Source organism: Pan troglodytes, chromosome 6, assembly GCF_028858775.2.
Source record: "Pan troglodytes isolate AG18354 chromosome 6, NHGRI_mPanTro3-v2.0_pri, whole genome shotgun sequence".
Classification (NCBI taxonomy): domain Eukaryota; kingdom Metazoa; phylum Chordata; class Mammalia; order Primates; family Hominidae; genus Pan; species Pan troglodytes.
This window is the reverse complement of record NC_072404.2, coordinates 139,030,913-139,043,910: the sequence shown is the minus strand read 5'-3', so window position 1 is coordinate 139,043,910 and position 12,998 is coordinate 139,030,913. Positions and strand designations below refer to the sequence as shown.

The 12,998-nt window shown below is 38.8% G+C and overlaps 1 protein-coding gene and 1 long non-coding RNA gene across 7 annotated transcripts in view; one reads left to right on the top strand and one right to left on the bottom strand.

Moving 5' to 3' along the window:
* The first annotated feature begins 1,035 nt into the window (after positions 1-1,035).
* Positions 1,036-12,937, top strand: LOC107975935 (uncharacterized). The gene is made up of 3 exons (XR_001719488.4): positions 1,036-4,512; positions 6,535-6,651; positions 12,823-12,937. It is a non-coding gene; the product is annotated as an uncharacterized LOC107975935 (long non-coding RNA).
* Positions 9,117-12,998, bottom strand: part of ASB15 (ankyrin repeat and SOCS box containing 15) — a 37,697-nt gene continuing 33,815 nt past the window's right edge. For 2 of the 6 annotated variants that reach the window (XM_009454124.5, XM_016958091.4), the window contains exon 13: positions 9,126-11,792. In XM_009454124.5, coding sequence (XP_009452399.4) covers positions 11,620-11,792 — 173 coding nt within the window. In that variant the 3' untranslated portion in view covers positions 9,126-11,619. Of the gene's footprint in view, positions 11,793-12,998 lie in introns of all 6 variants that reach the window. The other 4 variants (XM_001148119.7, XM_009454123.5, XM_063815557.1 and 1 more) reach the window with 4 other exon arrangements.

Sequence of the window (12,998 nt, the reverse complement as noted above, 5' to 3'; positions counted from 1 at the left end):
TCATTTCTGTTGTCACTTTTTTTTTCTTTCCAACTTTTATTTTAGGTTCAAGGGGTACATATGCAGGTTTGCTGCATGGGTAAATTGCATGTTGCAGGGGTTTGGTGTACAGATAATTTTGTTGCTCAGGTAATCAGCTTCCACATTTCCGAAAACAGTATCCTCATCCACCATGTGCTGCAGTCTATGTTCTACCTTTGTCTCCTGCCGTCACCAACATCATTATATTCCTTTGGAAGGCCTGAGCTCTTATATTTTAAACAGCTCTTGAATCTTACTTCATTTCTTGCTGTTCCACCTGCTTGAATCTAAGCTGCTGTCCTCATTTTCTTGGATGATGGTCATGATGGACTAGCAGTCTCCCTGGTACATTGCTGCATGATTCTTTCCCCTTTACCATAATGCAGCCAGAGTTAACCTTTTAAAACACAAATCTTATCAACTAATTCCCTGGCTAAAACCCCCAAATGGTTTCCATTGTCCTTCAGGCAGAACCTTCAACTGCAGGCTCTGGCCCTTCCAGCATCAAGCCCTACTCACCTCTCCAGCTTCAACTTGGGCCACTTCTTCCAACTCTCACACTTGAGCCACTTTGGGCTGAATTGTCCACACACCCTTCATCCCCAAGCCATTGCACTGCTCCTTTCGTTGCCTGGAAAGCCTTTGCTTCTTCTACTTTACTCAAGTCTTAAGTAACACTTCCTCAGGAAGGTCTTTCCTGATGTCTGAAGCCAGCTTAGTTTTCCCAGTCCCCACAAGACTATTTCATGGCAATATCCCAGTTGGGATTACCTGTTTCAAATAGGTCTTCGCTGGAAAGGCCTTTTCTCCGAGGAAGAAACCATGTCTGCCCCATTTGCCCTCCTCAGGGGCTAGCATAATTATTAAGTGTTCAGGAAGTAATTAAACATACACACACACACACACACACACACACACAGAAAGCAAAACAAAACAATACAAAACAGATGAGTTGGAGAGTAGGCAAGGGTAAATCCAGTGTTATAGAGCCCAAGAATTATACAATGTTGGGAACCTCTTTAATAATATAAAATTATAAATACAAAATTAGTTATAAAAGTGAAAATGTATTTAAAACAATAATAGAAATCATGATAAAGTACTGGGTCTTAGGTGATTTAGACTTCTTTCTTCTTTGATGCCTTTAAGGAGTTTATTAGAAATGCTTTCAGAGTAATGCCACTTCATTGTAACCTGGCTTTCCTCCCCACCAAGAGCTCTCTACTAATCCTGGAAACCCCAGCACTCACAAGGACCTGAAACTCACTCTTCATGGTCAGTCTGCCTTTGAGTATGTCCCCCAGTCTAATGAGTGAGCCCAACTGGCCACTAAGTGCTCATATCTCGTAGTGGCATTTTTGTCCCTTTCATGGATGCCTTTCTTATTTAAGTTGTCCTCAGTTTGCTGGTGAGGAAACATTGAAATCATATTGTAAACCAAAAATAAGATCCTAAGCACCTCCCCCCCGCTCCATTCTATTGAACAGACAGCCCTTTGGGCCAAGGGGACCTCAGAGAAACCTGAAAAACTGAATTTTGGCCCTGATGGGAAGGTGGTCAGACACACCTCATTCAACCCTCTCCGTTTTGGAGTTTAGGCACAACTGGCCAGCATTAACATCAGAGATCATAATGAAACCGCCTTTGCAAAATTATGATTGAGGCAGTGAAAGAGATCTAACTTAACTGACTCCATCTTTCTTCTAACCTCCAAGCTGTCCTTGTTCATTCTTGGGTGTAGCATGAACTAATTTTGGGAGAAACTTAGTTTATAGTTTAAAACAAAGATGATAACAGCCCTTTCCCAAAGTAGACTTGCTTCTTTCCAGGAGACTAGATTGCCTTTGTAGGACTAATATTAACCACAAGATTAGGAATCATGGTTTACGAGTCATGCAGCTGGAGGCTACAAGATTCTGACCCTCCCTAAACTGCTCCTAAGATCAGTGCTTGAGATATTTTGCAGACTCTGCACTTGATAGCATCTCCCAGATTGATAAACTGGTTCATCTGATCTTGTGGCCCCCACGCAGAAACTGACTCAGCGCAAGAAGACAGCTTTGACTCCCTGTGATTTCATCTCTGACCTGTGACCAGTCAGCACTCCCGGCTCACTGGCTTCCCCTCACCTACCAAGTTGTCCTTAAAAACTCTGCTCCCTAAATGCTCAGGGAGGCTGATTTGAATAATAAAACTCCAGTCTCCCACGCAGCCGGCTCTGCGTGAATTACTCTTTCTCTATTGCAATTCCCCTGTCTTGAAGAATTGCTCTCTCTAGGCAGTGGGCAAGGCGAATCTCTTGGGAGGTTATAGTAAGACTGACAGAACTTCTCTTGTGGCAATAAGATTCCAAATTCCAGCATGACTCTGGTATAGCATCACATATTCTCTGAGGGTTGCCACCTATGAAACTTCGTTTACTTAACAAGGGCCTTGGCTTCTACAACCTCCTTGTCTTAGCTCAAACATTTCTTTCTACTGACTTCCTACGTTTTTAGACAAAGTTTAACTTTTTCAACTAATTGCCAGTCAGAAAATGTTTAAATTCACTTGTAAGATGGCCCCTACTTGAAGCTATCCTGTCTTTTTTTTTTTTTGAGACGGAGTCTCACTCTGTCGCCCAGGCTGGAGTGCAGTGGCGCGTTCTCAGCTCACTGCAACCTCCACCTCCTGGGTTCAAGCGATTCTCTTGCCTCAGCCTCCTGAGTAGCTGGGACTACAGGCGTGTGCCACCACACCTGGCTAATTTTTGTATTTTTAGTAGAGACAGGGTAAGCATGAGTCCAGTTTAAAATTATTTCACCATATTGGCCAGGCTGGTCCTGAACTCCTGACCTCGTGATCAGCCTGCCTTGGCCTCCCAAAGGGCTGGGATTACAGGCATGCACCACCGCGCCCGGCCTATCCTGCCTCTTTAGGCTGAACTAATGTACATCTTCCATGTATGATTTATGTCTTTAATTAAAACTCCTATCTCCCTGAAATGTATAAAACCAAGTGCTATAACCCAACTGCCTTGGGGACTCTTTCTCAGGATCTCTTGAGACTGTACATTGGGCCATGGTCACTCATATTGGCTCAGAATAAACCTGTTTAAATATTTACAGAGTTTAGCTTTTTCATCAACAATATGTTACGTTATCATTTGCAAATTTGGGAAACTGGAAATTCTTTTATTCTCACAAATGTTAAGTCTACTGTTAACAAGCTATTCCTAATTTTCACCCTCCCTCTGCACCTGCCTTTTAAAAAAAAAGTCTTAATCTAATTTCTCTCACTGTACAGGGGCAAGGTTGCTGCCTGAAATAGATCTAACATGTTTCCCAGTTACACGGAAGGGTTTGGGTTTTCAACATTTCCTACGGATGATTTGTAATTAGGCTGCTGAACTAATGTAATGGCTCCTAAGGAAGTTAAGCTTCCGACATTGCTCAGTCAGTTTGCTGGGAGCTTCTCAGATAGCTGGAAAGAGGCTCCCAGGGGAGAATGTCAGGCAGAGGTCAGGCTCTGTACAGACAACAACCAAACAGGCCAAAGGGATCAGATGAGAACTGGCAATACCCTTATCAAGTCTTCACTCTTAGGTTTGGCAGCCAAGCAAATCTCCCAGCTGTGCCAGCTTGTGGTAGTGAGCATGAGTCAAATTTAAAATTATTGGAGCTATTTATAATATCTTGCAATTGTATAATATTTATAGTTTATAAAATACTTTTATCTAAAGTCAATGTGCCAGGCAGTACGACATGCTAATGTGATCTCCATTTAATAATTGCGTATATTAACACTTAACTTGTTTGAGACAACACTTGCTGAAGTAAATACTACTGAATTAGTTCCATTTTACAAAGGATAAAAGTGGGTTCTGAGGTTCTGGGAGGTTAAAAAATCCCTGTAAGTATGCCCAGCTAGTAAGTGATGGGTATAATTATGTTCTAATGAGTCCAAACTGCTTCTCACATTGAGATCTACTAGTTAAGCATTTCAAAATGTATCAAAATGAAAGAAGGATGGGATGAAAGACAAAGATTAGTAATAGAGCATCTAATGCTTCACCTGTGTATAGTAGGTCTACTTATTGTTTGTTAATCTGATTCAAACATGTAATAATGAGTCCCACACAAGCAAATAGAAAGATAAACTGATAATGTTAAAACTGTAAAGACCAAAGAAAAAGATTTTCAGAAAAAAAAATGAGAAATAGCTGAATTTATCAACCAAGTCTTTCTTCTTACACAGCAGATGGTGAATATGGAATTCCACTTATGAAACAGGAAACAGATTTAAGTTCTAATAAAAAGAAATTTTACTTGAGGTGGACTAGAAGGTTCTAATAAAGCTCACCTAAAATTTTCATAAAGGAAATTTTCCTAGAGGTGGAGTAGAAGTTCTTCCATTCATTTCAGCAATTACCTCTCCTGAAGCCCCGAGTGTTGGTCTGAACAAGTTTGGACAGAGTTGTTCGCTGTAGTATTAAGAAGAATGATGTGGAAGGTGAGCACCCAAGGCAGCGATCTCCTTGGTATGGTTCCCTCCTCAGGGTCATGACAACTGTCACTTTAGAAGACTCCAGGTCCTGCAGGTAAATGCTACATTAAAGGGCAGAAAAGTTGAGATCTTGCTGTGAATGAGGGCAGAGAGGTAAAGTCAGTTTCAAAGTACAGGAATATGAGGACTCAGTGTGACCCGACAATGGGACAGTTAGTGCTTGAAAGCTGGTATCTGGTTACTGAGATTTTTTTTTGAAATTTTATCACGAATATCAAAGGCACTCTCTTTTCACACAGACTCACAGCTCCTAACTGACCTTTACTTCCACAACGCCCTGTGTTCTTGAGATCTAGGGCCTGTTGAATATTTGCCTTCTCTGATTCCCCACCGCCGGGAGTCCCGTTTCTCTTTGTTCTCCTTTCTAAGGCATCCTCAGTGTATCAGAGCTGGTTTTCAGAGAAGTTACAAAAGACCCGTCCCACTGGTAACATGATCCCTTGCCAATTCCTGCCCTTAACAGGACTGGAAACTTTCACTTTTAGCTCTCCAATCTACATGTTTTATTGCATTTGTTTTCTAAAATATATATTTTTTTAACGTGGAAAAGTTATATTACAAACAAAATGAAAATGTCAGAGGCTGGCAGAACAAGCTACACGTGTTCGGGTTGAGGTCCAGTAAGACTGGTGAAGGCAGCAGGCTTTGTGTTGCCCTTGAAGAATGTGTCATCATCTGCTTTTAATGGCCTTATCAGCAGGGCAAAACCAATAAATCATGTGCTGCCAGCACAAAAACCAAGTGCTTTCCTCCGAGCCAGATGATTCCATTGTTGTGCTGGGCCTCTCTGTGAGGTTGTAAACATGGCATTCTCTGCCAGTAAGACACATGCTCCTCCTGTTATTATTTTTTTTTAAGGAGACATATTGAGGTGAAATTTACATATCATAAAACTCACCTACCTTAAGTGTAACGTTCAATGATTTTTTTTCTTCTAGTAAATTTACTGAGTTGTGCAACTATCACCACAAACCAATTTTAGAACATTTCCATGATCTCAAAAAGATCCCTTGTGCCCATTTGTAGTCAACCTTTGTCCCAATGCTCTAGCCCCAAGCAACCTCTAATCTGTTTTCAGTCTCTCAATATTCACTTTGTCTGGATATTCTATATAAATGGAATTATACGATTTGTGATCTTTTGTGTTTGGCATCTTTCACTTAACCTAATGTGTTTGAGGTTCACTTAACCTAATGTGTTTGAGGTTCACACATGTTGTAGCATGTTAACAAACAGGATCCCTTTGTCTGGATACGCCACATTGTGTCCATCCATTCACCAATTGATGGACATTTGAATTGTTTCTGATTTTTGGCTATTGTGAATGATCCCTTCCTATTATTGTTGAGCTAAAAATGATGATATGGAAGGAGCTTGGGATTTGGAGTCAGGTCCTAGGGATTTGGAGTCAAGTCCTAGCTCTGACATTTACTACTTTAGTTAACTAGAAGATTTATTTTCTTTTCTATAGAGTGGAGATAATTAACCCCTTCCCTCCCCTGTTCCTAGAGTAGCTGTAAGAATCAAGTGAGGTGATGTATGTGAAATTCTTTATGAACTGTAAAACCCAGGATAAATGAGAGACATTATTGGAGTAGTCTTTCCAGATGTATTCAAATGGTCTAGATGGTCCTCAAGATATTTTCCATATTCATAGAACAAATTATGAAGCCTTTGGCTATAGAAAATACCTATACTTTTCTTCTGCGGACTTGGGGTTCTCATCCCTTTTCCCTTATCAAAGTCCATTATTTAAAAAAAAAGTTCAGATATCATTCTACCTCTCTTAAATGTACTTGTATTTTAAACCTTAGTTTTGATTGTCAGATAAGGTTTTCTGTTGAAGAGAGGGTCTTCAGATACTCTAGAATCATTGTAGGAAGTATGCAAATCACTATAGTTGAAGTTCTGATTTAATCAGAGCACCCTCCAACCCACAGACTCAATTTAGCTTCTTGTGTACTTCAGGTGATTATGAAGGGCAGGCCCCCAATGAGAGGACTGGGTGCAGAGTCAAACGCAAGTTGAGAGGTTCCAGTGAGTCAAAGGAAAGCCTAAGCAAATGTTGGCAGCCTCCAGTCAAAGGTGATTAAAACTGTTGCTTCATTGAAATGATATTAAACCAATGTGGGTAACCATATATTTACGGGTATTCAGACACTCAGGAACACAGCAATTGCACAGAACATGCAATTGCTGACCACTGCATGTCATGCCTGGATATTTAACTTCCACAAAACCTAGAAAATAGCTTCCATGGGAAAACAGTGTGGACTTTGCTTCAAACAGAAAGAACTGGCTACTGTGTCTCACACATACTCAATCCCAAGGTAAGTATCACATTTAGTGCCCTCCACATCTTCTACCTGATCCAACCATATAGGATGCTTCCAAGAAGTTTTATCTTAAATCTCATTGAGAGATTCCAGAATGGAAGATTTCCAGAGCAACAGCAATGGCTGTTACCAGTTTCCCGGAGTCTGAAGCACAGAATGTGAGTGCCTGTCAAGTGCTTGTGATAGAATCATTGGCTAATCCAGCATTAGAATTCAGGCGCTCCCAGTGCCCAGATTCAAATTACTAGACTGTCTCTTTCCCAAAACAGCAAATCCCCCGACATCTCCAGCACTCCCTGAGGTTACACAACACGGGGCACTGAGGTCAAATAAGTCTATTCCTTCTACTCATCTTCTCCCTTGAGAAGCCCTTTCTTCCCTTGTCAACGACGGATAATTAAGGCTTTACTAAGGAAAAGAATATGTGGGGGTTTATTGCCTAGAGACAATTCTCTGCAAGTTTTTATTCCGTGAATGTTGTCAAAGTATTTAGAAATGACAGTGAGATGCCATATGCATTCCTAAGATTTTTTTTTTTGTATTTTCAGATGTAATGACAATCTACAGTCATGTACCATACGACTAAGGTTCTTGACTTTTGCAGCTCTGATGTTGGCACTTCCACTATGTAGTAATAATGATGAGAGCTCAGGTTTCATATGCACTTACTCTATATTGGATATAGTAGTTTAGACACTTAGTTCATGTCTTGTCCAAAACAAAGCAGCTAATAATTTGCAGAGCCTGGCTCAAAATGGCTCATAGACTGTTTTTATTTTTATATTTTAATGATACTATTTATCTGCATAAACTTAAGACACTGTAAAGGTAATTGATATCTTTTTTGGTATCTTTTTGTATTTTTTAAGCATATTGCATGACGCTGAGGTTTGGGGTATGGATCCCTTTACTCAAGTAGTGAGCATAGTACCCATTAGGTAGTTTTTCAACCCCTGCCCCCTTTTGCCTTCCCCCTTCCCCCTCCCCTCCCCCTTCCCCCTCCCCTCCCCCTCCCCTCCCCCTTCCCCTCCCGGCTCCCCTCCCCCTCCCCGCTCCCCTCCCCCTCCCCCTCCTCTCCTCTCCTCCCCTCTTCTCCGTCTAGTAGTCCACAATATCTATTGTTCCAATCTTTATGTCCATGGGTACTCAATGTTTAGCTCCCACTTATAGGTGAGAACATGTACTTGGTTTCTGTTCCTGCATTAATCCTTGCAGGATTATGACCTCCAGCTGCATTCATGTTGCTGAAGCAGCTTATAATTTTTATATTCCTAAGTAATTTCTGATTGGAAGGTGGCTATATACATAAGAGTATAAAACTTGAAACCAAAATTTGCATAGGAATTTCTGGTAAAAGGTCAGTGACAAGAGAAAGGCTTACATATGTTCTCTGTGTCATAAGATACTCCATCTTGTTAGAGTTTCCATACTGTCTGACCCATAGGTTCTGGTTGTTCAAAAGCCTGCATTAAAGGTGGTGTTAACTATGAATATTTGCTGCACATTGATACAATCGTTTTCACATCTTCTGCATTGACATCCTATTAACAGAAAACATGTTCTGTGACTAATTAAAATGATTAAACCATATTCTTCAGGAGGCACTTGGTTTCAGTGTCCTTCTTAAAATTATCTTTAGCCAGAAATGGAGATCCTATTTAATGATGGCCTATGGAAAGATAAGACATGCTTAATGAGAGTTCAGATCTGCTTTTTTCCACCCGGACACTCTGTGTGATACAAAACAAAATCCAGAGGGACTAAAACAGCCACAGACATCTTGGCAGCATGGGGGAAGATGGCATCCAAACTCTGCCATGTTGATTCCACAGTGGTTAGACAGGCTCCACTGTAGAATGTTTGGCTTCTCCTAATGCTGACTAGGGAGGAGCAGCTGTTACCCTTTCCCGGATAAAGTGACATACTCTAGAAGAAACAGAGTCCTAATAAGATGGAAATTAATTCCTTTTTCCATCCAGCCATCTAAAAAACAAACACACTGCTAGAAAAACCCAAAATATGGTGAGCAAAAGATCAAATCTGATTTAGATACAGCAATTGCTTCTTTTTCATAAGACACATTTTTCTCTTGCTTCATAAATGCCAAAAAGCCACTTTAAAAAACCCATACCATGTGCAGTTAATTCATATCTTTATATCCAAGTATTTCTTGAAAATTATCTACACAAATATATATCAAAGAAAATGTCAAAGCTTTAGTGAGCAAAAGTTTAATGTATGAAGTATCATAAAGCAGACTTATAACCTCAATATGATTTTTTATTCATTAGAGTAATATTTTTAGGTAACAATACATTTAACCACGTCTAAGAGTGCAACACAATAATAATAAAATCTTGTATACAAGATGTTGCAATTAAATATAAATACATTACAGTTTAACTTACATATAAAATATATCCTCTAGGGAATACAAGAAGTTAAAATTATAGCCCTAATTGTATGATTTTTTTCATAGTTATTTATCTTTCAAAGGTAACTAAAGCTAAATACAACTTGAAAACTTTACAGACCAGTGAGATATTACTGTTTAAAGAATACAGTAACAAGGTAAAAATAAATATAAGAAAAATACACTATTAAAATCTAAGAATAATAGCATTAAATAATTACAAGATTACATAACTCACTCAAATTTAAAACTATTATTTCACCATGATGTCACTGATTATTTTTGTCACTTATTCAATATATTTCAACAAACAATTATTGAACTCCATGCTCTAGGGAATGTGTTTGGCCCTGAGAAAGCACTGGAAAACAAAACAAACATAGAACCTACTCTCATAGACCTTATAGTCTAGTGGGAAGACAGCAGGGAACACAGGCATCTATAATATGGCATGACAAGTTCTGTGCTGAGGCTTCCCATCCTAGAGGAAGCAACATCTCAGCTGAGACCTATAGGGTAAGTGGGAGTTGATCAGGTGAAAGGGTGCAAAAAAAGTGGAAAGAGAGTTCCAGATGAGAGAAGGAAATGCGAAGACCCTGAGGTTAAAAGAGAGCATGGTCTATTCTACAGCAGAGGTTCCCCATACAAAGGTCCTCAGATATTTGATGGCCCACAGTGAAATTCTCACTCGTCAATAGGGAAATGAGAGCAGTGTGAGGTCTTTTCAAGGTAAAAGTCATTCAACTTGAATGACTGAATTTATAACCATCTTATTTTCTGGCATTAAAATGACCCCTCTTTTATGAAATGATGGTGATAGTAGATGGTATTTTTTAATGACTCTTTTTGAAAAATCAACACAATAAAACCTATTAGTATATGACACCTTAAAGTCTGGGAATCACTGTTTAAAAAATAAAATTCTAGAAGGTTCAAGGGAAAGGAGGAAAGGTAGACATCCAGAGATGAGGCTAAAGAAGAAGGCAGGAGTTAGATCATGAAAGTTCAAGTAAGAACTTTGGAATTTAAGAGCAATGGGAATGATCTTAAGCAGAGAAGTGAATATTATATTTGTAAAAGACTCTTCTGAGATGCTGTATGTAGAAAGTGTTTGGGACAGGGTAAGACAGAGGCAGGGGAGCCAGATAAGCAGCATTGTATTATCCCAGGAAAAAGAAGATAATAGACTTAGGGCCAAATGCGGGGTGGGTTGAGGGGGGGGGCGCTGAGTGGAAGATGACTTCAGGAGATAAACTTAATAGGATTTGGTGATTTGTCTTATTGGGTGAGGAAAATGGGATGGTCAAACCTAATGTCCAGGCTTTTTTCTTTGGAAACTGAATCGAGCATTGTGCTAACTACTGAGCTCGAGAAAGAGTTTTTTTTTTTTTTTTTTTTTTTTTTTTTAGTTCATCTGGGGACATGTTGAATTTGAGGTGTCTTTGTGTTCAAATGTTCATGAGGCCAATTGTCTACATAGGTCAGGAGAACATGAGAGAAAGAGCTGAGCTTCGGATGGAAATTTTGTAGTCTCTAGCAAAATGATTAAGACCATGGATGTGGATAAAATATCCCAGAGAACAAAGCAAAGAGGGCTTAGGATATATAACTTAAAGAACAAAGAGAAGAGGGCTTAAGATATATAACTGTAAGATTGGCTAGAGATGAGCTAGGCAGAAAGAAGCCAGAGACAGAGTGTCCAGGGAGGTGGGAGGACACCCAAGAGAACAGGTTTTGCGAGAAACAAGGAAAGAGATATCATTTCAAGCAAGGAACAGGCAACAATGTTAGATGCTGTAGGAATCGATTGGAAGAGGGACTGAAGAATGTTCACTGAATTTAGCAACAAAGAGATTGTCAGGGACCTTGAGAAAAGCAGTGGAGGGTCAGATGCCAGATCACAGTCTGTGAACTTACAGGCAGGAGGAGCTCTTTTACACAGCAAGACCGTGAAAGACAGGAGAATCTGGCCAGCAACTGGCAGATGTGGGTTTGAGAAAGTGGTTATCTGTTTTTTAAACATAGAGACTTGATTGTGGATATTGTAGGAGCCACTTGATAGGGAGAGTTTGATGACTTGTAGCAAACAAATATACAAATCTAAGTTCAAAATACTATCTTTAAAAAATGCAAATGTCTTTAAAGACATAAATCATGGTGTTCCCATAAGAACACATGATAACCTATAAAACTGTCAATGAATTTAAATACACTTTACAATTAAGGATGTAAAATGGTTACAAGAAATTATCTGAGGGAATCACATTTCAACATTTTTTTTAAATCACATTTTAAAATATTAAGTTATGTCAATTTTAGCTCTTGTCCATAGAGATCATACTCTTTAAATAATATGTATCTTTGAATAGCTGGTGGTAGAGGAAGCTTCTCCACTGAGGCTGGCTGGCAGAGTTTTGGGAGACCCATAAGCCTTCGAATTTTTAACCGACACAAATGCTTCAATGAACAAGGATTCTCTAAAAGAAATCAGGAAAATAAGCAAAAAAATTTTTTAAATAGTGGATTGACCCCTAAGATATGACTGTTTCAGAATAACATGAGTAGTGTATTCTCAAAAACATGTATGCACACTTTAGCAACTGGTGATTTTAAGTGAAATTCAAATTGTAATTGAGCATTCTAGTCTACTCCTCTAGAATGTAAGCTCCATGAGGGCAGAAATTTAGTCTGTCTCTGTGCCAGGAAGAGAGTCTGGCTCATGGTAGGTGTTCAACTAGAATTTGTGGAATGAATAAATGGACTTAAGAAAGCAAATGCTCACATCTCTTCTTTATTTTTTAGAGCTAAGTATTATAGAGATATATTTCTTTACTTTCTTTCTCCTACCAATCTGTCTGATAAATAATTATCCATGAAACATCGACACACATGATTCCATAGATCATGAATAATCCAATCTTTTTGTTTCCAGTGTCTAATACTTAAACCTTGTATATTCTCAAAAAATATACTAACATTATTTAAGTATCTGATATTTTCAATTCTTACTTTATCTATATTATAATTGCAAGATTGAGATTTTATAGCAGCAATATGAACGAATGAAGGAGCAGCATAGCATTCAGGCTTAGATGTGCGCTCTGGACCTGGTCAGCTTGGATTAAACTCCTAGCTCTGCCCCTTAATATTTGTGTGACCTTGGGCAAATCGCTTAATGTCTGTGAGTTTGGTATTCTCATCTGTGAAATAAGGATAACAACAGTACTTATCTCATAGGGTCGTTTGAAGATTAAACAAATCATGTAAAGTATTAGAAAAGTGCTTGGTACATTGTAACCATTCGATAAATATTAACTGTCATTCAGTGCAATAATAAACATGATCACATCTCTATTACATTTGATGATATAAACAATTTATCATTTAAAATTAAAAGCAATGTTCTCAAAAATTATTGATGCAACATTACCAAAATAAGCAAAACAAAAATCTAAAAAAATATACAATTTTTTTTTTTTTTTCCCTAACCAATACGCTGCCTTACAGATAGCTGGAGGACTCCTGACATCCAGTGGTTAATCACACTCATAGCAATCAACTGGCTTCGACTCTAGTTGCAGTAAAGTATGATGGAAACAATAAAAAAAACTTCCTGGCCTTATTCTTACTTGGATTGTCTTTCTAAAGTCATCAGAATTAGTAAGTATTTTGCAAAAAAAAAA